General features: G+C 53.4%; 2 protein-coding genes and 2 long non-coding RNA genes across 6 annotated transcripts; 1 reads left to right on the top strand and 3 right to left on the bottom strand.

Annotated features, from left to right (window-relative positions):
• Nucleotides 1-1,851: 1,851 nt before the first annotated feature.
• On the bottom strand, nt 1,852-2,895 carry LOC144577277 (uncharacterized). The gene is made up of 2 exons (XR_013520717.1): nt 2,759-2,895; nt 1,852-2,177 (listed from the first exon to the last, which is right to left on the bottom strand). It is a non-coding gene; the product is annotated as an uncharacterized LOC144577277 (long non-coding RNA).
• A 436-nt stretch (nt 2,896-3,331) lies between these two features.
• LOC103795522 (uncharacterized) lies at nt 3,332-6,333 on the bottom strand. The gene is made up of 3 exons (XR_008474665.2): nt 6,202-6,333; nt 3,657-3,899; nt 3,332-3,444 (listed from the first exon to the last, which is right to left on the bottom strand). It is a non-coding gene; the product is annotated as an uncharacterized LOC103795522 (long non-coding RNA).
• Nucleotides 6,334-6,640: 307 nt separating this feature from the next.
• Nucleotides 6,641-11,815, top strand: SNX22 (sorting nexin 22). 3 transcript variants are annotated; one of them, XR_013520700.1, is made up of 7 exons: nt 6,641-6,789; nt 7,182-7,265; nt 7,665-7,769; nt 8,267-8,361; nt 8,458-8,589; nt 8,949-9,016; nt 9,403-11,815. XR_013520700.1 is itself a non-coding variant. In XM_009005043.5 (6 exons), exons 1-6 carry the CDS (start codon nt 6,715-6,717, stop codon nt 9,522-9,524), a joined length of 549 nt encoding a protein of 182 aa, XP_009003291.1. In that variant the 5' UTR covers nt 6,641-6,714; the 3' UTR covers nt 9,525-11,815. The 3 variants fall into 3 exon arrangements, 2 of the variants coding, with proteins under 2 accessions (XP_009003291.1, XP_009003290.1); XM_009005043.5 differs by lacking the exon at nt 8,458-8,589; XM_009005042.5 differs by lacking the exons at nt 8,458-8,589; nt 9,403-11,815 and having other exon boundaries at nt 8,949-9,314.
• PPIB (peptidylprolyl isomerase B) lies at nt 10,177-18,151 on the bottom strand. The gene is made up of 5 exons (XM_002753220.7): nt 17,981-18,151; nt 17,178-17,291; nt 14,769-14,862; nt 11,112-11,296; nt 10,177-10,521 (listed from the first exon to the last, which is right to left on the bottom strand). The coding sequence occupies exons 1-5, from the start codon at nt 18,113-18,115 to the stop codon at nt 10,399-10,401; spliced, it is 651 nt and encodes a 216-aa protein (XP_002753266.1). The 5' UTR covers nt 18,116-18,151; the 3' UTR covers nt 10,177-10,398.
• Between the last annotated feature and the right edge of the window lie 3,754 nt (nt 18,152-21,905).

Here is a 21,905-nt window from a genome sequence, read left to right on the forward strand (position 1 = left end):
GCAATCTCTGTAGCCTCCTGAGCCCTGGACTCCCTGGGGTCCTGGGCTGCCCTATGTTTGCTCATCCTGGTGTCTTCCTCCTCCTGCAGAGGAGCCTCTGGGGCAACAGCTGCTTCTTGGCTCAAGATCATTGCCTTGCAAGCCCATGGGCCACTGAGGCCAGATCTGTGGATTTTTCAAGTGATCCGGAAATCTGGCCTAATTTGAGGTTTAATAGGCCTCACCGTGGTTGGTAAGATTGGTGCATAGTGCCCCAGGAAAGCCTGCAGGCCCCACAAGCCTTGCCCCAGACAGGCCTTTGCCCCTAGGGACCTTTCTGTTGTGGAAATGCTCCTCTGGCTCTGATGACCAGCCCTCACTTCGGGCAGAAAGCTTCACCCACCCAAGGCTGCTCAGAGGAAGCCAGCTGCTCGCCTTCCACAGGATGCTCTTTGTCTGGGTCCAGAAAAGAAACAGAAAAACCCTGTCCAATTTGAGACAGGACCTTTCCATAAAGAGATGTGACTGTTTCCAAATGACTGCCCCCTCGGGGCTTTAAAGCTTGCTGCTTCCTCTTCCATTATGAGCCGCAGCGGCCATAACCACAGGGGCCCAATAGGCAGGTTTCCCCTCAAGGGAGCGCCAGCAGCCTCGCCAGAAAAATAGGAGGCTCCTGCGGCCAGGACCATGTTCCAAAACAGGGGACAGACTGCCCATGACGACCCCTCCCACTCTCAGGCCTAATTATTTTATTAACTGTAGTGAGAACTGCCATTCGTTCAGCACTGTGCTGGGCACTGTGCTCCACGCCTGAGACAGCTCAAATCCAGCTCCACCACCCTGCAGGGTGCACTCATGACTGAACCAAGGACAGGCCCGGGGAGCTAAAGCAGCTGGCCCAGATCACACCCCAGAGCTAAAACAAACTCAAGCTCTTAGCACGGCCTCTCTGCCACACCCTATCTGACACAATCTAGACATCTAGACAGGGACAGATGAACGGAACCTGGAAATCAATCCCCTAAGTTGTTTAGACATGAATGTATCCACACAGTAGGCCTGCCAAAGACAAGCCCGTTTTGGTTCCCACCTGGCCTAGAGCTTCTCTGACCCATGTGAGATACTCTTTCACCTGATGGGCAGGGGGGTGCCCAGTGGAGCAGAAGCAGAGGCTGGAAGACAGAAGCAGCTTTGGTGAGTGGCTGGGGACCTTAATGGCAGACCTAAGAAACTCCACTTGCTGAGAGGCCATGGGCAGCACTCTGGGGACAGCTAGCAGATGAGGCACAGCCACCTCCCGTCCAGACCTCGAGGCCCGGATCAGGAACTGTGTCCCCACTTCTTGGTCTCTCAGGTCTCTTCACAATAAGCCCCTATTATTGAGGGACCTGAGTGTGTCTTTGGTTCTTGAACCCTAGTACTTGGCACACCAGAGGGGCTGCTTGGTTGTGGCTGCCACGGCTCTGATCACCACATGCAGCTGTCAAGCTGTGCCATCAAAGTGCTGGGGTGGCCTCTCCCAGCTCTCCCTGGGCCAGACCTGGGTCATGTTGTCTGAAGCAGCAGAGCTGCCGCTGTCATATCTGGGCAGGAGACAGGAGGCTCCTGGGAGTGGCATTGCTGCCTGGAATCCTGGGTCTGGAGCCTGCCTGCCCTGGACCAAGCTTTGCTCGAAGGACTTGGGCAGGACATGCTTGTCAGAGGTGCTGTCTAACACGGGCGTTCCCAGCCCCACTCCTCCCTCGCGCCTCGCTTCCGCCAGATGACAGAAATGAGGAGTTTGGACTAACTCAGTCACTCACAATGCTTTTTAGCAGCACCCTTTTTAAAAGACGTGTTAACACCAAAATCTAACATTCAAACATAAAAGTGATGTTTTTAAATGTTATATTATTTCAATTTATAAAATGTACTTATTAACAAGGTAATCAGTAGGAACTCTGAAGCTGTTTTGCTGAACACCATAGTTGCTGATTTACACCAACCTCTGCTTCCAATTTATTTCCTTACTCTTTGGTTGCACAATATAGAGTAAATCAGAAACATCCTTATCGGAGAGTTGAAATGGTTAATTTTTTTTAAAACTAACCTTGCAGTCTCAGGATGGAAGAAAAATAGTAGAATCTGTTTCTGTTGTCGATGAATCAGCATCCATCAGGATGAACCATGTCACTGCTAAACTCCTGCCGTTTTTTTGCCTATAAAAACAGCAAATTCACATAATTCAGTCACCAGTAATAGCTAACATCTCTCTACTGTGTGCTGGGCCCTCTGCCAAACACTTTGGAAGCTGCTGTCATTTAAGGCACACCACTCTCTGTTGTTAGAGGACCCTGAGCCTCACGGGGGTTATCCAAGGTTATACCAGTGACCAGAGCTGGGCCAGGGTGGGGCAGGTAAGGTCCACCATGGCTCAGATGGCTCCCAGTGGCTGGGCCCCTCCCGGCCAGTCCACCCCTCCACTGCCGCCCCCTGTGCGGGCTCAGAGAAGAATCCTGCCTCTGTGCCCAGCAGCGCCCACAGGCTCGTGGCCCAGGGGCTGTTTGTTTTCTTAACGGGGTTAACCAAACCTCCTGAACAGCAGAAGCCTTGCCGGTGAAAAGGGGCTTTGTGTGACTGCAGCGGAAGCCAGGGCCTGAGCTAAGGCCGGGGCTGTGGGCCAGCCTACCCATGTGGAGGAATGGGGTGCGTCGGGGGGGACAACTTCACCCCCCAGCCCTTCCTGCCCTCTGCTGAGCCCTTGCTCCTGTTTCCAAGTGGCAAACTGCAGGCTCCATACCTGCCGAGAGGAGCCAGTGGGGCCCGGTCCCTGGTGGGGCTGCTGCGGGAATCAGGAGACAGGTGCTTGCTTATTGTGGTTTCCAATCAGGAGCTTGTTAACGATGCCTGCTTCAGGCTCCACCCCAACCCAGCAATTAGAAAATCCTGGCTCATGGCCGGGCGCAGTGGCTCACACCTGTAATCCTAGCACTTTGGGAGGCCAAGGTGGGTGGATCACCTGAGGTCAGGAGTTCAAGAAAATCCTGGGTCAGGGCACTCAGATCTGAGATTTCACAGCCCTACAGTTGGTGGTGAAGATTGCTGAAGCCTGAGAATTACTGTAATCTAATAGGGAAATACAGTCCATGTGCTAGATCACAGTGGAGAAAAGACAAAGGTTCGCGTGGTAAAACAGCTCATTCTAAAAACAGAAGTTACTTTGAGGTCTGCACATGCGTCATGTAGTCTGGAACTTGGTATTCATATGCTGAGCTGGCCAGCACTGAAAGTGTACCGAAAGCAAACTTCTTTTGATTGTAATAACCGCTATGGCATTTACATCATGTGTTCCTCTTTATAGGAAAATATTTGGCCCAGCACGGTGGCACACACCTATAATCTCAGCACTTTGGGAGGTCGAGGCAGGAGGATCAGTTGAGCCCAGGAGCTGGAGACCAGCTTGGGTAGCATAGTGAGACCCTGTCTCTACAAAACAAAACGAAACAAAAATTAGCCAGGCTTGACAATGAGCACCTGTAGTCCCAGCTACTTGGGAGGCTGAGCCCTTGAGCTTGGCAAGTCGAGGCTGCAGTGAGCCATGATTGTGCCACTACACTCCAACCTTGGCAAAAGAGTGAGACCCTGTGTCAGTAAATTAATACATAATTATTTTTTTTAATTGGAAAATATTCTCATACCTTGTTTACCTCCCCAAAGACATCTTAAATGCCCCTAAGTCAAGGATCTTGTTTTTCTTCATTGGGACCTGCACCCTTGTGCCCTGGAACACTGTGCTACTAGGAGCTGCAGGTCTACCAGATGTTTGACAAGTCAGCTGCATGGAATCTCTTCATGCAAAAGCATTGAGTAGCAGCTTGACTGTGGGCTTGTCCTGGATGACTGGTGATGAAAATTCACTGATCTGAGGCCTCCTGGAACACCTGAAAATTAAGTAAATGGATAAAGTGGACAACGATCTGCCAAGAAAGAAGCGAGAGGAGAGGTGTGTTTGACTCTGGAGGTGGAGGAAGATTCTTGTTGCCCCTTTGCAGGCAGCCTTTAACCCTTCAGCAGCCCCTGCTCCTTCCCCTCCCGAGTTTTGTCTCAACATACCCCCACTGCCCATTCATTCATATACTCTCCATCACAAATACTCTTTATGTAGTCTTTCAACCCAAATGTTTCTGAGACACACAAGTAACAATAATTGCAGATTGTAAGAAGTGCATAGAAGGGGTCATATGAGAAAGAAGGAAGCCTCAGCTGGTTGCAGTGGCTCACGCCTATTATCTCAGCACTTTGGGAGGCCAAGGTGGGTGGTTGGCTTGAGCCCAGGAGACCAGCTTGAACCAACATGGCCAAACTCCATTGCTACAAAAATTAGCCAGGTGTGGTGGTGCACACCTGTAGTCCCAGTTACTCAGGAGGCTGAGGTGGGAAAACTACCTAAGCTGTAGTGAGCTCCATGATTGTATCACTGCCCTCCAGCCTGGGCGACTCAAGTGAGGCTCTGTCTCCAAAAAAAAAAGCCTCTTTGAGTTGAGTTTTAGGCTAAGAATTGGAGGATGAGCCCAGTCCTTGAAGAGTCAAGGAAGACTGTCCCCAGGTGGAACAAACAGCCTAATGTGAAGGCCCTGAGGAAGGGAAGAGCTTGTCAGGTTCCAAGAGCCTGGTGAGTGCTGAGGAGAGGAGAGGAAATGAGGCAGAAGATGGAGGCTGGGCTGGATTACTTACAGCTCTATAGATTGTGTAGAGAGGGTGGGTTTTAGTCTAAGAGCAATGGGAAACATTGGAAGGTTTTAAGCAGATCCCTTGAGAACAGTTTGTGCTGCAGGGGTAGAGAATGGACATTCTATTGGGGATGAAGGCAGGGAAAAAGGAAGACCCTGCCTTCATGGGGACCAAGAAGTCTGAGTATCCCAGTGGACGCCTCCCTGGACCGTGGGAGTTGGGGAGGCCCTGTAGGCCAGGGGGAGCTGGGTCCTTGAATGATGGGGCCCTAGGGAGGAAATGAAAACACAGCACTTCTCCTCACTCTGGGCCGCTTTCCTTCTAGGGGACCCCTCTAGGATCTGGGAAGTTTTAGCTTCCTGATTCTGGGGTCCTTGTGTGATGCCATTTGGAAAAAAGAAAGTGTGGGACATGGTATTGGTGAGACCTGTTTGCCCCATTTCGAGGTCATCTCAGCCCCTCTCTGGAGGCGGGCTGGAGATGGAGGTTTTCTGATCCAGCTCAGAGGCATCTCTGCAGGAGCAGGGGAGGAGTGAGTCCCCTCAACCCCAGCCCCGAAGACAGGCTCTCTGCTTCCTCCTGCACACCCATGACCTCCCACTAGGTATGAGCTTTGGAAGGCAGGGCCTCCCCTCTCCCCATGTCACGAGGCCTTTGTAGGGGAAATCAGTGGAGTGAAGGCCCTGCCATGGTGCTGCTGAATGGTAGCAGCTCCTGGACAGCTGGAGGGGTGTAGGGCTGAGAGGTGGGAGCAGAGGCCCTTTCCAGCACATGGCCTGAGAGAATTCTGGATTAAAATTCTGCCACATATCTAGGAAGCAGCTGCCCAGAGGGGTGGACAAGGGCAACTTGTGCCACCCCCTAAAGTCCCTCTTCCCATCCGCTGCCCTGTGCCAACTTGTCCTAGTCATCCAGGACAAGCCCACAGTCAAGCTGCTACTCAATGCTTTTGCTAAGGACCTAACATGTCTCACTTTTTTTTTTTTTTTTTGAGACAGAGTCTTGCTCTGTTGCCCAGTCTGGAGTGCAATGGCACGATCTTGGCTCATTACAACCTCTGCCTCCCGGGTTCAAGCCATTCTCCTGCCTCAGCCTCCAGAGTAGCTGGGATTACAGGCACGTGCCACCATACCCGGCTGATTTTTAGTAGAGACGGGGTTTCACTATGTTAGCCAGGCTAGTCTTGAACCCCTGGCCTCAGGTGATCCACCCGCCTCAGCCTCCCAAAGTGCTGCAATTACAGGTGTGAGCCACTGCTCCTGGCCAAATCGTCTAACTGTATACACTCTCGTCAAGGAGCCACATTATGCCTATTTTGCAGATGAGCAAAGGTCTACAGGGTTCCTGAAATCCAGGCTGTCTGATCCCCAAATCAGAGCCTAAGTCCCTAAACTGCGTCTTCCCCACAAACAGCCTGGAGCCGCTTAGGTTTAGAAGATAGAAGTGGATGGATGGATGAAAACAATGACTGAACGGAGGGGCCTGTGGATGCTGGGGAAGGGGACATCATACCTGGATTGGGTCCACGCCCTGCTCAGGTGTGGCCTCAGCCGGGGACTCCAGGTCGACAATCCCAGGGACTAGGCTGAAAGGAGGGAAAGGCTGGGGAAGGGACTGAGGAACGCAAGGCAGGTAGGTCCCTGGTTGGCCCGAGGAGCCGCACTGAGGCCCGAGCCCGGCCTCCGTCTACGCCTGGAGCCACAGGCCGTTCTTAGTCCTTAGTAGACACTTAAGATGGGTGACATTTTCGCTCACCGGTTCCTGGCATCAGTGAGCGCTCAGTAAATGTTTGACAAATGGGTGACTCCACTGCCCCGCGCTGCGTCCTGGTCCCGCCTAATCTTCTGGGCCCAGGACCCGCCGCGTGAGGGAACGCCCGGGGCGGCGTCGCCTGGAGGCGGGGCCTGGGTGGGGCCTGCGGGCTTAGGGGGCGGGGCGGGGCCGGCCGCGCAGGGGTCGTCTGTCTGCTCCGGGAGAGTTAGGGCTCGGATCCGAGCGCACGCAGCGGCCGGGGCCGGGGCGCGGATGCTGGAAGTTCACATCCCGTCGGTGGGGCCCGAGGCCGAGGGGCCCAGGCAGAGCCCGGAGAAAGGCCACATGGTGAGCGCGGCCCCTGGATGGGGAGGGACGCTGGGACCTGCTGAGTTTCCCCGCGCTGCGCTCAGTGGGCACCCGGAGCCCGGGCCGGGGTGAACGGGCGCTGCGGGCCGGACCGTCGGGGGACACCTTGTCGAGGGTTTGGGGGTCGCTTGGATTTGCCACCCTCGCAGACTGTGGTTCGGGCTCTTGAGAGACCACAGGGCGCCGAGGGGTGGGTCCGCCAGCCGGTTCTCCCAGGTGTGCAGGAGCGGAGCGTCCCGGGGAGCCGCGGCGCCGCAAGGCCGCTTTGTGCCTTTGAGCGCGGGGCGGGTGGGCGCGTCGCTGGGCGCGGGTCCTGCTTCGTCCTCCCGCGGGGTCTCACGCGCACCCCCACTGCCCGCCCGCGCCGCCAGGTGTTCCGAGTCGAGGTGTTGTGCAGCGGACGCAGACACACGGTGCCGAGGCGCTACAGCGAGTTCCACGCGCTGCACAAGCGGGTGAGGCGGCGCCGACCCCCCACCGACCCCAGCCCAGCCTCCGTCCAGCCCCTGCCCAGGCCCTGTGAGGCGGGCGGGCGAGCTCCAGCCCCAGGCTCCGCAACCCCCATGACTGCCCTTATCTGAGGAGGGGAGGGTGCAGGGGGGCACATCCTGGTTCGCACCGACCATGCCCCTTTATGGCCGGTCACCCCGGGAGGCCCAGCGCCCACCCTCCCGGGCATCTGTGGGTGGTTTGGGGCCTCCCTCGCCATCGGTCCGTCCACCACTCATCAGGGTCTGTCCCAGAGTAGAGCCTGAAGGCGGGGGCACGGGGCGTGGGAGGGCTTCTGGCTTGGGCGAAGAGGGCGTGAGGACTCAGTCGGGATGCTGTGATCGCACGCGGTAAATCCCCAGTAGATCAAGAAGCTGTACAGAGTGCCCGACTTCCCCTCGAAACGCCTGCCCAACTGGAGGACCAGAGGGTTGGAACAGCGCCGGCAGGGCTTGGAGGCCTACATCCAGGTATGCAAGGGCATGATTGGTCGCCGCAGCCTGCTGTGCCAGGGATGTGGCCCAGACAAAGAGGTGTGGGGCCATGGCAGGGAGGGAACCCACAACTTGGGGATGTTATTCAGCACCTCAAGCGTGCATTTTCTGAAAAGTAATATAGGTCCAAATATCCCTCTCTGGAGTATTGAAAGGACTGAATGAGGTAACAGACACAGGTAGTCCGAGCTCCATGAAAGGCAGGTCCTGTCCCCTCCAGGATGAGGTCCTGTGCTGCCCTCCTGATGGGATGTACTGTGAGTGTCTTCCCCCAACAGCAAAGCTATGCCAGTTCGCTGGGTACAACCTGTGGACACAGGGCCCAGTACTCACAAGGGCCCTGAGCTTGGTTTAATGCTCTGCTGTCATTGTCTTGAAATTCTTTTTTTGGAACAAAAAGTCCTGCATTTTCAGCGACATTGGGCTATGCAAATTAGTAGCTGGGTCTGATTGCAGGTCTCTGTCCTCTCCAGGGCATCCTGTATCTAAACCAGGAGGTACCCAAGGAGTTACTGGAATTCCTGAGACTTCGGCACTTCCCCACAGACCCGAAGGCTAGCAGCTGTGGGTAAGGGGGCGCTGGGGGTGGGGGCCAGGGGCTGTCAGCAGAGAGCAGGTAAGGAAAGGTGTTGGAGGGCCAGCCCTTTCTTCTCACACCTGCCAGGCCCCAGCCTGACATGACCGCCCTCACCAGCTTTCTCGACCTGGGTAGAGGAGCTTTTTTGGACAGCCTTGGTTACCCCAGCCACCTCCGGAACTGGGCTTGTTACAAATAGAAGCAGTGGTCCCCTGGGAGGTACAGTTCTGGGCTCTGGTGTCCCCACCCCTTCCTCACGTTCCCCCGGGCATCCCCAGGCAGCTTACAGTGTTTCTCTTCTGTTCAGCACCCTGGGGGAGGTCCTGCCTGGTGACAGCAGGCAATTCAAGGCCCTGACCAGTGCCTGGCCCCTGCCGCCCCCTAGTGGCCATATGCTAGGAGGCCGGCCTGCTGCCTGGGCCTGTCCGGCCTGGGCCCTGTGGTCTGCCCTCCCCTTGGTGCCTCCTGAGCCCATTTCCCACTCACCTTTTCCTGGTGATCTCAACCCCATCTCCACCCCTCTGTGGGATTCTGCCCTGCCTCCCGCACCGATGGTTCATGACCCTCTTTCCTCCCAGCTCCCAGCAGCACCAGCGGCCTGTCCTGGGGTTCCATGTGGATCCCTATGTGTGCACCCCCTCCCCAGGTGAGGAGCTGCCTAGATCCAGGGCTACAGGAGGTGGGCTTGGTGTTGTTCTACTCCCGGGATCCCCAAACAGCATGTCCTTCCTGCTGCCCTCCTCTGGGGCATCACCTCCCACTCCCGTTTCCCCTGGAGCTGTACAGACACAAGGAAAACAAGTTTGGCTTCCTTGGTCTCCATTTCCTTCTTTACCAAGCTGATGTGAACAGAATGCAACCTGGGAATGCCAGGGCTTCATTTGGGATGGACAGCTGCTGTCTGCTGCCTTGGCAGGGGCTCCTACTTCCAAGGGCAGTTGCGGGGGGGCGGGGGGGGAGATGCTGAGCCCATGAACAGGACCTCAAGGAGCTGCAGGCCTGAGGCCAGACCTGTTTAATTCTATCCCACAGAGCCGCTGCCCAACGTGGTGGTGGATGGTGTGCTCCAGGGCCTCTCCGGCTTCAGCATCAGCCCAGTTAAAGCCCAGCCAAATGATGCCTGTCACCCTGCTCCTCTGCCACCTACGTCCTGATCAGTCCAGAGGCCTCTGGCCACCTCCTAGGACAGTCATGTGCCTCCATCCTATCAAGTCCATATAGGGCTAGGTCCTCCCTTAGTCTGGACCCAGGACTTAACTACCCAGTGCCCAGCTGTGCCACATCCCACTCAAGGCTCAGAACTTGACTTGCACTGGTGGCTGGAGGTGGAATTTGCACGTTCTTAGAGCGCAGGAGCCAAGGCAGGGTCAAGAAGATAAGCAATAAAGGAAGAAGTCAGCTGTGCACGGAGGCCCACGCCTGTAATCCCAACACTTTGGGAGGCCAAGGCAGGAGGATTGCTTGAGCTTGGGAGTTTGAGACCAGCCTGTGCAACATAGTGAGACCTGTCTCTACAAAGAAAAAAAAAGTCAATTTAGAGGTAGGCTATGAAAAGGTACAGGTATATTTCTTCACATAGACCGGAGGGTGGTGGCGAGGGGGGCAAATGTGGAGGCCTAGTAGCCGGTGAAGTTTAGAAGCAAGGGGCAAAAGCTCCTGCCTGACTTTTCCTGGGTAGCTCCTGGGTCCAAGTTTCAGGCAGGATCCCAGGGAAGGGGCAGGCACCCACTGCCGCAGGAGAATGGCAGGCCTGTTGAGGGGTAGGCTTGGGGGAAGTACCGCAGACTCAAGAACCAGGCCTACACGTTACAAAAAAAACCCCCACATTTTGTTTTTTAATTGGTCAGTGTTGGCAGGAGTTTGTTACAAAACTGGGTCCATGGGCCTGTGGAATGTGAGGGGAGTGGGTCCACCAGATGCCAGCACCGGGGCCAGTGCAGCTCAGAGCCCTGTGGCGGACTAGCTTCACCCCCTGGAGGGCAACAGGGCCTGCAGAGACGGTCACGAAAAGGAAGAGGTCCCTGGGCCCTACTCCTTGGCGATGGCAAAGGGCTTCTCCACCTCGATCTTGCCACAGTCTGCGATGATCACATCCTTCAGGGGTTTGTCCCGGCTGTCTGTCTTGGTGCTCTCCACCTTCCGCACCACCTCCTGGAAAGAAAAGGTAGAAGCAGGAGGGCACAGTGGGTCAGGAGGTCCGCTGCTTGGGAGAAGGGCCCCAGCGTACGGCTCAGGAGGGCTGAGACCCATAAGTGATCAACAGCACACAAAACTGGAGGCACCAAAATTCTAACAGACTCCTAGCCAGGGCGCTAGGCCAGGGCATGGAGAACACAGATTTGACAAGGGCATGCAGGAGTTTTGTTCCTTTGAAGTAAGAGGCAGGTTGGGCCAAGGGCGAGGAATAGGGTGAGCAGGGAAGGTGGCTTCTCAGGGACATCGTGTTCAGCTGCACTCTGGACGCCTCAGCGGTGGGACCAGCACATCACTAAGTGTATGAGGGGAGAGGCTCTGGCAGCTATGCAGCCTTAACAAGGCTTCCTGGCGGGGCTCTGCGGGGCTGGAAGATTGAGAACCTTGGGCCCATGGAGCTGCAGGTTTATTCAGGACAGGAGCCCTGGGCCACACCTGTGGGTTGGGTCCTTTTGGGAGAGGGATGGACGCATGGAGCTCCTGCCCTGGGGCCTGTGTTGAATCCCTATGAGGACTGCCCAGGTATAGCCCTTGCTTCCAGAACTTACCATGCCCTCTAGAACTTTGCCGAACACCACATGCTTGCCGTCTAGCCAGGCTGTCTTGACTGTAGTGATGAAGAACTGGGAGCCGTTGGTGTCTTTGCCTGCGTTGGCCATGCTCACCCAGCCAGGCCCATAGTGTTTCAGCTTGAAGTTCTCATCAGGGAAGCGCTCACCATAGATGCTCTTTCCTGGGAAAAAAGACAGAGTAGGTCGGGGAAGCTGGATTGGGCCAAACCAAGCAGACATTCGGGGCAAGGACTGAGGGGCTCAAGCTGTCCTCTGTGCCAGGCTGGGGACCTTCTATCCTCAGAGCCAAGCCATGCTGACTGAGACCAAGTGGGGCATCAGGCCAGGCTGATGTGGTGAACAGCTCGTAAAAGGATTACTTTGAGAGGATAGTTTTGTGGCTTTTAAATAAGGCACATGTTATCAGCTCCCCTCAGCTAGGGTTCGGGCCTGCCACAGAGGGACTTTGGTGGAGGGAGGTGCTGTGCAGGATGCAGGGGAGTCAATGGGGTCTGAACTCTTCAGAAGAGGAGGACTGCTGTGGCTGGCCAGCCTGTTTTCCTGTGAGTACAAAAGACACAGGCATAGCTGCAGAGGAAAAAGCAGCCAGAGATGGGTGGGGAGAGGCTGCTCCTTGGGTTCTGGAGAGTCAACATCTCTTAATAAGGAATGAACAGGAATAAAAGGCAGCTGTGAGTGTGTGTGTGATGCATCTATCCACGTGGGGCTTGGGGCTAGGACAAGGGCATCCAGGGGTGATCACTACACCGTTTCGGAGATTCTAGTTCCAAAGCTGCTTCCGGAAGAAACACTGAAACCCTTCTTTTTCTCCGTCACCCCTTGGAGACAGACACTGTGCATTAAGCCCAAGAAACCCAGCAAAAAACGAGTCATTTTCATTTGTTTTATCTAACACCTTTCAAATGTATTTGCGTGCAAAACCCCTTTTCCCTTCTCAGTGCCCCTACCTTCATTCTGTGGTTTCACCAAATGGAACTGGGCTGGGAAATGGTCCTAGACCGATGCCAACCAGGAAGATGGTTCTGATTGGGCCGCAGGTAGGAAGACTGAAAACCAAGAATGACCAGACTCTGGCTGGTGGGGATGGGATGCTTCTGCCTTTGTTCCACCTCTCACCCCCACGCTGGGAGACTGGACTCTGCCACATGTGCAGTGAGTCCTGGCTGGGGTGCTGGCTAAAAGCCTCCCCCATTTGAGAATCCTCTGAGTAAATCTCAACCAACTATGGGATTTTGATTATAGTTGTTATCCAGAAAACCCCAAATCTCCACCCTCAGCTCCAGTCACTCTCCCAAGATATAGGAGTTCCAAACCCAAATGGACACTTCTCTTCAAACTCAACATACCTTGTCATCTTTTGACCCCTGTTCCTCTGCATGTGGCTCAGCTTGTCCCTACCTATCCCCCATGTACTCACTCTTTCTTTCCACTCCCACCACCCTGGCTACAGTAGGTGAGTGCTTAGGGCACTAATAGTGTGTGCCAGAGACTGTTCCAAGCATCTTACGTACTTAACAATCCACCCCATGAGGAGGAGCTAACTCGACTTCAAAGATGAAGAACCTGAGGCCAGAGAATAAAAGGAGCCCCAGTGAAGCAGCGGCAGAGCTAAAGTTCAGAACAAGGTCGTCTGCTCTCTCATCTCTGCTCTCAGCCACCTAGAGATCAGGCCCAAATCTCCCCGCCCAGGGTCAGCTATACCAGTGCCCCCAGCAGCCTGCCTGCCCTGGTCTCCATATCCTGGATCTGCCACCACGAGACTCCCCTGGCACCCCAAGCAAGGGCTTGTCCTCTTACTCAGCTCTGTAGCCCTGACTCCTTGCAAGCCGAAGCCCAGGCTGCAGGCCATGACCCACCTCTCTGCACTCTGGGTACAGATGCTCTCGCCTCACCTTTGGCCAAGCTCCTTCCACAGAACAGCACTGGGCTCCTGCCCTAACCCTGCCTCTTCTTTGCCCAAATTCTCCTCATCCAGGACCCCACTGAAATCTTTCCTCACATCCACAAGCCCATGCTCATTCCCCGGGCCTGTGGGGATTCCTCTGCTTGTCAGCACTTCAACAGTGGCTTACTTACTAAGCACTCGGAGTATGCCAGGTACATCACACTCCACAGCTAGTCCAATCCTCACGGCCTCACAACTCTCCAGTCTCACTGGACAGAAGAGGAAACTGGAGCTCCAAGGACTCACTTGTCTGAGGTCACAAAGCAAGAAGGTGGCAGACGGTGGACTGAGCCCAGCTGTGTCTGACCCACAAATACAGTTCTTTGGTCTCCTTTGTGAGCCTGAGTCCTAAACACTGTATCATGGCCCACTTGTACATTTTCAGTTGCTGGAAGTAAAAGGGAGCCACTGCCCCATGGGTCTTTAAATCTACAACCCCCACCACAGAGCCCCACAGGCACTCAGAGGAGCGAGCTGTGCTCTAAGGGAGCAGCCGGCTGCACCTGAGCTCAGTGAGACTCACGCAGGGGTCCAGGGGGTCTTTCTGTCCTCTGTGTGCAAGTTAATGCAGAGGTGAGAGTCGGCCCTAGCAGAATGGTCTCTGGTGAAAGACTATCAAGCATTGGGCCAGGCACAGTGGCTCGTGCCTCTAATTCTAGCACTTTGGGAGGCCAAGGCGGGCGGATTACCTGAGGTCAGGGGTTCAAGACGAACCTGCCAACATGGTGAAACCCTGTCTCTACTAAAAATGCAAAAACTAGCCTGGCATGGTGGTGGGTGCCTGTAGTCCTACTTGGGAGGATGAGGTGGGAGAATCGCTTAAACCCTAGGGGCAGATGTTGTAGTGAGCCAAGGTCGCACCACTGCACTCCAGCCTGGGTGACAGAGCAAGACTGAAAAAGGAAGGGAGGGAGGGAGGGAGGGAGGAAGACTGTCAAGGAAAGCAGCTGCTCCCACTTTTTTCTTTTTGAGAGAGTCGCGCTCTGTCGCCCAGGCTGGAGTGCAATGGTGTGATCTCGGCTCACTGCAACCTCTACCTCCTAGGTTCAAGTAATTCTGCCTCCGCCTCCAGAGTAACTGGGATTACAGGCACCCGCCACCACACCGGGCTAATTTTTTGTATTTTTAGGTGCCTGCCACCACACCCAGCTAATTTTTTGTATATGTAGTAGAAACAGGGTTTCAACATGTTGACCAGGCTATTCTTGAACTGAAGGCCTCAAGTGATGCATCCACCTTGGCCTCCCAAAGTGCTGGGATTACAGGCATTAGTCACCGTGCCTGGCCCTCCCACTCTTGCTGGGGCTTCCAGGATAGCCTGCACAGGCTTTGCACGGCTGATCTAGAATTATGTACCCACATGTCTTTGTTTTGCTTCCACATGCCTCTCTCTCCAGTCCCCATTCCAAAGAGATATCGGGAAGGGTCACCAGGCTATAGGCCTGGATCAGCAGGTTGGCCACCTGGGAGAGAGTCTCTTAGGTCTTCCATCAGGTCCACCCCGTATTCTCTCTCCTTTGTACTAGGTTCTCTCTACAAAGAAGGGTGCTGCTGGTCTTAAGGTAGGTAGTAAGTAGTCCTACCTCTAGAGCTCGGGAAGAACGAGTCTTGTCTCCTCAGCAGAGCCTGGCCCTCCCCCCATGGAGGCTACATTGACATACTCCTTGGCCCAGAGGACCTGTGGTTACCTCCTGTGCCATCTCCCCTGGTGAAGTCTCCGCCCTGGATCATGAAGTCCTTGATTACACGATGGAATTTGCTATTTTTGTAGCCAAATCCTTTCTAGAAAAAGGGAAGAGAAGGTAAGGAGGTGGTGTGGGGTGGCAGGAAGACTGAAACAGGCCCTGCAGGAACAAGTCCACAACTCCTGCTTGCAGGACACCGCAGCTGACCACTTTCACTGTTGAATGTGCTGCTGAGTGAGCGAGCAGCCATCGCGGGACATGCATGGTGTGTACAGATGTGGAAATTCCTCTGCCTCCATACAATTCCCAGACTCTATACACCACACAGTGCCTTTCCCCTCTTATTTCTTCCAGTTATAAGAACAGATACAAGAAAACTGAGAAGAACGGTCACCTTCTGGCTCAGTGGAAAGTTAATATAAACTGAAATAGAGTACTGTTGTTTCCTCAAAATCCACTGCCATCGCTCTAGGTGAAGTCTCCCCAGGAAGCTTTGGACCCCTTACTCTTTTTTTTTTTGAGACAGAGTTTTGCTCTTGTCACTCAGGCAGGAGTGCAATGGCACCATCTCCTCTCACTGCAACCTCCGCCTCTTGGGTTTAAGCGATTCTCCACCTCAGCCTCCCGAGTAGCTGGGATTATAGGCACGCACCACCATGCCCACCTAGTTTTTGTATTTTTGGTAGAGATGGGGTTTCACCATGTTGGCCAGGCTGGTCTTGAACTCCTGAACTCAGATGATCTACCCACCCCAAAGTGCTAGGATTACAGGCATAAGCCACCACGCCCAGCCTTTTTTTTGTTTTTTGAGACCGAGTCTCACTCTGTCACCCAGACTGGAGTGCAATGGTGTGTTCTCAGCTCACTGTAAGCACTGCCTCCCAGGTTCAAGTGATTCTCCTGCCTCAGCTCCCAAATAGCTGGGACTACAGGCACACACCACCACACCTGGCTAATTTTTGTATTTTTAGTAGAGACTGGGTTTCACTATGTTGGCCAGGCTGGTCTTGCACACCTGACCTCGTGATCTGCCAGCCTCAACCTCCCAAAGTGCTGGGATTACAGGCATGAGCCACCGCACCCGGCCTATTATTTTATTTATCTATTTTTTTGAGATGAAGTTTCCCTCATTTTGCCCAGGCTGGAGTGCAACGGCGCAATTCAAGCAAAAATTGCTTGAATCCCGCCTCCTGGGTTTAAGCAATTCTCCTGCCTCAGCCTCCCAAGTAGCTGGGATTACAGGTGTCTGCCACCATGCCTGGCTAATTTTTGTATTTTTAGTAGAGAGGGGATTTCATCATGTTGGCCAGGCTGGTCTCGAATTCCTGACCTCAGGTGATCTACCCACCTCAGCCTCTCAAAGTGCTGGGATTGCAGACGTGAGCTACTGCACGCAGCCTTTAATTTTTTAGTGAGTGGGTCCACTCTGTTGCTCAGGCTGGAGTGCGGTGGCATGATCTCAGCTCACTGCAACCTCCACCCCGCTAGTTAAAGCAATTCTTTCTTTTTATTTTTTTTTTTTGAGACAGAGTTTCGCTCTTGTTACCCAGGCTGGAGTGCAATGGCGCCATCTCGGCTCACCGCAACCTCCGCCTCCTGGGTTCAGGCAATTCTCCTGCCTCAGCCTCCTGAGTAGCTGGGATTACAGGCACGCGCCACCATGCCCAGCTAATTTTTTGTATTTTTAGTAGAGACGGGGTTTCACCATGTTGATCAGGATGGTCTCAATCTCTTGATCCACCCAGCTTGGCCTCCCAAAGTGCTGGGATTACAGGCTTGAGTCACCACGTCCGGCCCAGTTAAAGCAATTCTTTTGCCTCAGCCTCCTGAGTAGCAGGAATTACAGGTGTGTACCGCCATGCCCAGCGAATTTTTATATTTTTAGTAAGGATGGGGTTTTACTAACGTGGCTTCCCAAAGTACCAAAGTGCTGGGATTACAGGCATAACCATGCCCAGGTTAAATATATTTTAGAAAAGGGCTCACTCTAGCCCAGGCTGGAGTACAGTTGCATGATCATGGCTCACTGCAACCTCCATTTCACTTCAGCCTCCTCAGTAGCTGTAGCTGGGACCACAGGGGTACCCCGTCACACCCAGCTAATTAAAAAAATTTTGGGGGGGGTAGAGACAGTCTTGCTATGTTTCCCAGGCTGGTCTTGAACTCCTGGGCTCAAGTAATCTTCCTGCCTTGGCCTCCCAAAGTGCTGGAATTATAATTATGAGCCACTGTGCAGGGTCAGGGCCCCCTCACTCTTAAGAAAGGACAATGCTGGGTTCCCAGGGCAACAGGCAGTTGGTGCTCAGTGAGGGCCACACTACAGACAGGCGGCACTCTACAGGTCAGTTTGCTGCCATCCCCAGTGCCAACTTCACTTCGTTTGAGTTGACTACCCCTGCTCCAGCCACTTACCTCTCCTGTAGCTAAGGCCACAAAATTATCCACTGTTTTTGGAACAGTCTTTCCAAAGAGACCAAAGACCACCCGGCCTACGTCTTCATCTCCAATTCGTAGGTCAAAATACACCTGAGAAAAGAGACCATTTCCAACTTAGCTTCTTTAAAGAGGCATTGCTGGGGGAGGGAAGGCACAAGAAGCTGCCCTGAGGATGGGAGAGAGAATAGTCAGATTTAGAGAAGTGCTTTGGATCTGATTTTGGTGAAGGTAAAACTCCTATGAGAATCTGATGAAAGCTCCATTATCAGCGTTCTCCTTGGACTACAGGTTAACAATATTTGCTCTAAACAGCGAATCGACCCAGATTCTAAAAATTAACACCAAAAACCCGTAAGAAAGGGGGTCTAAGTTCACCACTTAAGTTTGAACTATACATACTGTGTTCTGTAATTGCAAGTGGCTAAAATTTGGCTTAAGGAGAGAAATGATTCGGAATCTGGCAGGAGTGATCTTTCACCATCTCCCCAGCACTGAGGGGTGTTTTCAAAAAGGCTGCTCTGAGGCTGCCAGTGCCAGCCCAGATGGGCATCCGGGGACCCAACTAACTCCCTGGGTCAGGGCAGGGGCTGAGGGGTTCGGGGCTGGGGCTGGGAGTGTCGGGGTGGGTCCGAGTCGTTCTCCCGACTGAATGGGCAGGACGGCCCAGGCGACACGAGACCACAGACAGAAGCCGAAGGAGAAGGGGCTGAGCCAAGGCCAAAGCCAAGGCCGTCTGGGCCCGAGCTCCGGAACCGTAAATGCCGCGGACGCCACCGAACCTTGACGGTGACTTTGGGCCCCTTCTTCTTCTCATCGGCCGCAGAAGGTCCTGGCAGCAGCAGGAAGAAGACGGAGCCCGCGATGAGGGCGGCGGCAAGAAGCACCTTCATGTTGCGTTCGGAGAGGCGCAGCATCCACAGGCGGAGGCTAACGCGGCCCGGACAGCCGAGGCCGGAAGAGGGTGGGGCCGCGGAGGCTAGAACGCCGGCGCCGCCACGCGCGGGCGGGGGGGACTGGGGCTGCTCGCGGGTTCCGGGCGGGCGGCGGGCGCCGTTTCCCCCCTCCGGCTCGCTGTAGGATAGTAGGTCCTCATGCGGGGCGGGCACCGACGCGGGTTCGTGGGTGGCTGCCACGTTAAGGCTCCCTCATTGGGCTCCCGGCCGCCCTCTCCCACCCACAGGAAGGCCACCGGCGGAAGGCGGCCCCGCCGAGCGCGGGCCGGCGCTACGAAAGGACCACAAGCCCCGGCATGCCCCGCGGGCCGCCCGCCCGGCCCACAGCGCTGTTCCGCTGGCCTGCGGTCGCTGGCGTTTGAGGATAGCAAATAACGTGGGCCTGGACAGGGGCACGGGACGCCTATCACTGCCTGTTTTGGGCCAGTCAAGTGTCTGTCACCACCAAATAGGCTCTAAGCGTGTAGCTTCCAAACGCTCCAGGCGCATTTATCCTTCCCGAGCATGACCTTGTACGGCCGCTTCTACTTGTCTTGCTACTACCGATTTTTCTCTCCCTTCTGTAATCTGGCTCTGCTTGCCGATGTATAAATCAATGCACACCTTATTGTATACGCTGTTCTTAACTTCCTTTACCTGTTTGATTTCCCCAGTAGACTTTTTCCGCGTAAGGGGCTGTGTGGCATTTACTCTGTCCACAGCTCCCTTACCGCCCTGCAGTACTGTGTGCCCAACAAGTCCCGGGCGGAATAGCTTCACATCCGCACTGACATGAGAAATCATGTATGCCACGGCCCGAAGATACAGTGCCTTTTTTCCAGAGGTCAGGGTTAGTTACTAGAAGTTCCCACGAGGCTACTTTCGGTTTTAACACACTTGTTGTCCCATTCTACAACATGCTCTGGTACTGGGACTCTTACACACCAAAACAAACCAAAAGACAGGCTTCCAAAATTTGGACCTATGGCGTTAAAAAGTCTTTAAAACTAATTTTCAAAGATTGACTTCGTAGACATTCCAGGTCCTCACAGCATAGATTGTAGGCAGGGTTCCATTTCCATAAATTATGCCATGTAGTCTTCATGAGGTGCTGACCTGAGGCTGAAGTTATGCAGGGCCTCTGGCATTAACTTCGTCACTTATTGATTTATTTTTGAGACAAAGTCTTGCTCTGTCGCCAGGCTGGAGTGCAATGAATGGCACGATCTCGGCTCACTGCAACGTCTGCCTCCCAGGTTCAGGCGATTCTCCTGCCTCAGCCTCCCGAGAAGCTGGGACTACAGCGGCGTGTCATCACCTCCCACAAATTTTTTTGTATGTGGAGTAGAGACGGGGTTTCACCACGTTAGCAAGGATCGTCTTGATCGCCTGACCTTGAGATCCGCCCGCCTTGGCCTCCCAAAGTGCTGGGATTACAGGCGTGGGCCACCGCGCCCGGCCAACTTTGTCCTTCATTACAGTGGCCTTACAGTCACGTTGTAGAGCTTCAAGACAGTTATCTTGTTATTTCCCATCCTTGCACCTCAATTCAGACAACCCCAATCAGGTGGAAGTTTTAAAAATTGTTATATTGGGCCGGGTGTGGTGGCTCACGCCTATAATCCCAGCACTTTGGGGAGGCCGAGGCAGGTGGAGCACGAGGTCAATAGATCGAGACCATCCTGGTCAACATGGTGAAACCCCGTCTCTACTAAAATTACAAAAAATTAGCTGGGCATGGTGGTGCGTGCCTGTAATCCCAGCTACTCAGGAGGCTGAGGCAGGAGAATTGCCCGAACCCAGGAGGCGGAGGTTGCAGTGAGCCGAGATCGCGCCATTGCACTCCAGCCTGGGTAACAAGAGCGAAACTCCGTCTCAAAAAAAAAAAAAAAAATTGTTATATTGACAAAGATGTCTTCCAAATCCATCTCTCATCCCCCCCCCTTTTTTTCCCCTATTTTGTTAAGTGTCTTTCCTCATTCACTGCTCTCAGGCTGCCACAGCCAGAGAAAAATGTTTACCAAATCATGTTTTCAAAGTAGCCTCCGGCTGGGCATAATGGCTCATACCTGTAACCCCAGCACCTTGGAGGCTGTGGCAGGCAGATGGCTTGAGTCCAGGAGTTTGATCCCAGGCAACGTGATGAAAACTGTCTGTACAAAAAATACAAAAATCAGCAGGGCGTAGTGGTGCATATCTGTAGTCCCAGCTACCCCAGAGGCTGAGGTGGGAGAATCACCAGGAGGTCAAGGCTGCAGTTCCTGTGTAGTGTACTGTGATCATGCCACTGCACTCCAGCCTGTCTCAAAAACAAGGAAACACTCAAAAAACCCAAGTAGCCTCCTGCATATGAGGAGCTAAGGCTAAAATGGCATTACAGCAGCCTTTCTCCCACTCCCTTTTTTTAAATTGCATTTTAGGTTTTGGGGTACATGTGAAGAACATGCAAGACTGTTGCATAGGTACACACATGGCAGCGTGATTTGCTGCCTTCCTCCCCTTCACCTATATCTGGCATTTCTCCCATGCTCTCTCTCCCCAACTCCCCCCCCACTGTCACTCCCCTATTTCCCCCCAACAGACCCCAGTGTGTGATGCTCCCCTCCCTGTGTCCATGTGTTCTCATTGTTCAACACCCACCTATAAGTGAGAACATGCGATGTTTGATTTTCTGTTCTTGTGTCAGTTTGCTGAGAATGATGGTTTCCAGGTTTATCCATGTCCCTACAAAGGACACGAACTCATCGTTTTTGCTGGCTGCATAATATTCCACGGCGTATATGTGCCACGTTTTCCCTGTCCAGTCTATCGTCGATGGGCATTTGGGTTGGTTCCAGGTTTTTGTTCTACTTTCAAAATAAAAAAAATCAGGTTGATGGATAAAAGGCTCTCAATGTGAAACTTTTCTCTCATGATTCTTTGGCTGCTACTTGCCTGTGAAAAAATGATTAAGGAGTAGTAACAAACTGGAAGGATTCAGTCATGCTCAGATTGACAGTATTTTGTTGGCTACATATGCATGTGTGGTTTCACATTACTCATCAAAGTTCTGTCGGGTCTGGACGCATGTTCCTCATTTGTAGAGCAGAATTATAAAGCTACTAAAGTTGTTCCACAAAGAAGATCCTGATTTCCTGTGTTCTACCACCTGAGAACAACAAGGACACAGGTACTAACATGTGATAATGTCCAAATTATTCCAGAAATATTTATTTATTTTGAGACAAAGTCTTGTTCTGTTGCCTGTGCTGGAGTGCAGTGGTGAGATCTTGGTCTTGGCTCACTGCAAACTCCGCCTCCCAGGTTCAAGCAATTCTCCTGCCTCAGCCTCCTGAGTGGCTTGGATTACAGGCATGCACCACCATGCCCGGCTGATTTTTGTATTTTTAGTAGAGCCAGGGTTTCACCATGTTGGCCAGGCTGGTCTCGAACTCCTGACCTCAAGTGATCCACCCGCCTCAGCCTCCCAGAGTGCTGGGACTACAGGCACAAGCCACCAATGCCTGACCAATATTTATTTCTTCATTAAAAAATAATTTTTTCTTCAGTACTTGACGAGATACAGCAATATTTATTTTTAAAGTGACTCGAAGCGGGAGAAATGTTTAATCCAAAGGAATGAAGCAAGAATGCCAAATTATCAGGCATTTATTTTTGTTCACAGGAGCCTTTAATCACATCAAAATTGGTCCCAGCTAGATTGTTAATTACAAACGAGCCAAGGGAGATTAAAAACAGACAAACCAATCAACCAAACAAACAATGAGAAGTA

The sequence above is a fragment of the Callithrix jacchus genome, chromosome 8 (genome assembly GCF_049354715.1).
Source record: "Callithrix jacchus isolate 240 chromosome 8, calJac240_pri, whole genome shotgun sequence".
NCBI lineage: Eukaryota > Metazoa > Chordata > Mammalia > Primates > Cebidae > Callithrix > Callithrix jacchus.

Excerpts from the sequence above, each read along its gene's own strand:
- SNX22 (XM_009005042.5), top strand. The coding sequence starts at position 6,715 with ATGCTGGAAGTTCACATCCCGTCGGTGGGGCCCGAGGCCGAGGGGCCC. Across the intron at positions 7,266-7,664 it reads TCCACGCGCTGCACAAGCGG|ATCAAGAAGCTGTACAGAGT; the intron begins GTGAGGCGGCGC and ends AATCCCCAGTAG. Across the intron at positions 8,362-8,948 it reads CCGAAGGCTAGCAGCTGTGG|CTCCCAGCAGCACCAGCGGC; the intron begins GTAAGGGGGCGC and ends CTTTCCTCCCAG.
- PPIB (XM_002753220.7), bottom strand. The coding sequence starts at position 18,115 with ATGCTGCGCCTCTCCGAACGCAACATGAAGGTGCTTCTTGCCGCCGCC. Across the intron at positions 17,292-17,980 it reads GGCCCAAAGTCACCGTCAAG|GTGTATTTTGACCTACGAAT; the intron begins GTTCGGTGGCGT and ends CTCTTTTCTCAG. Across the intron at positions 14,863-17,177 it reads TGGCCTTAGCTACAGGAGAG|AAAGGATTTGGCTACAAAAA; the intron begins GTAAGTGGCTGG and ends CCCTTTTTCTAG.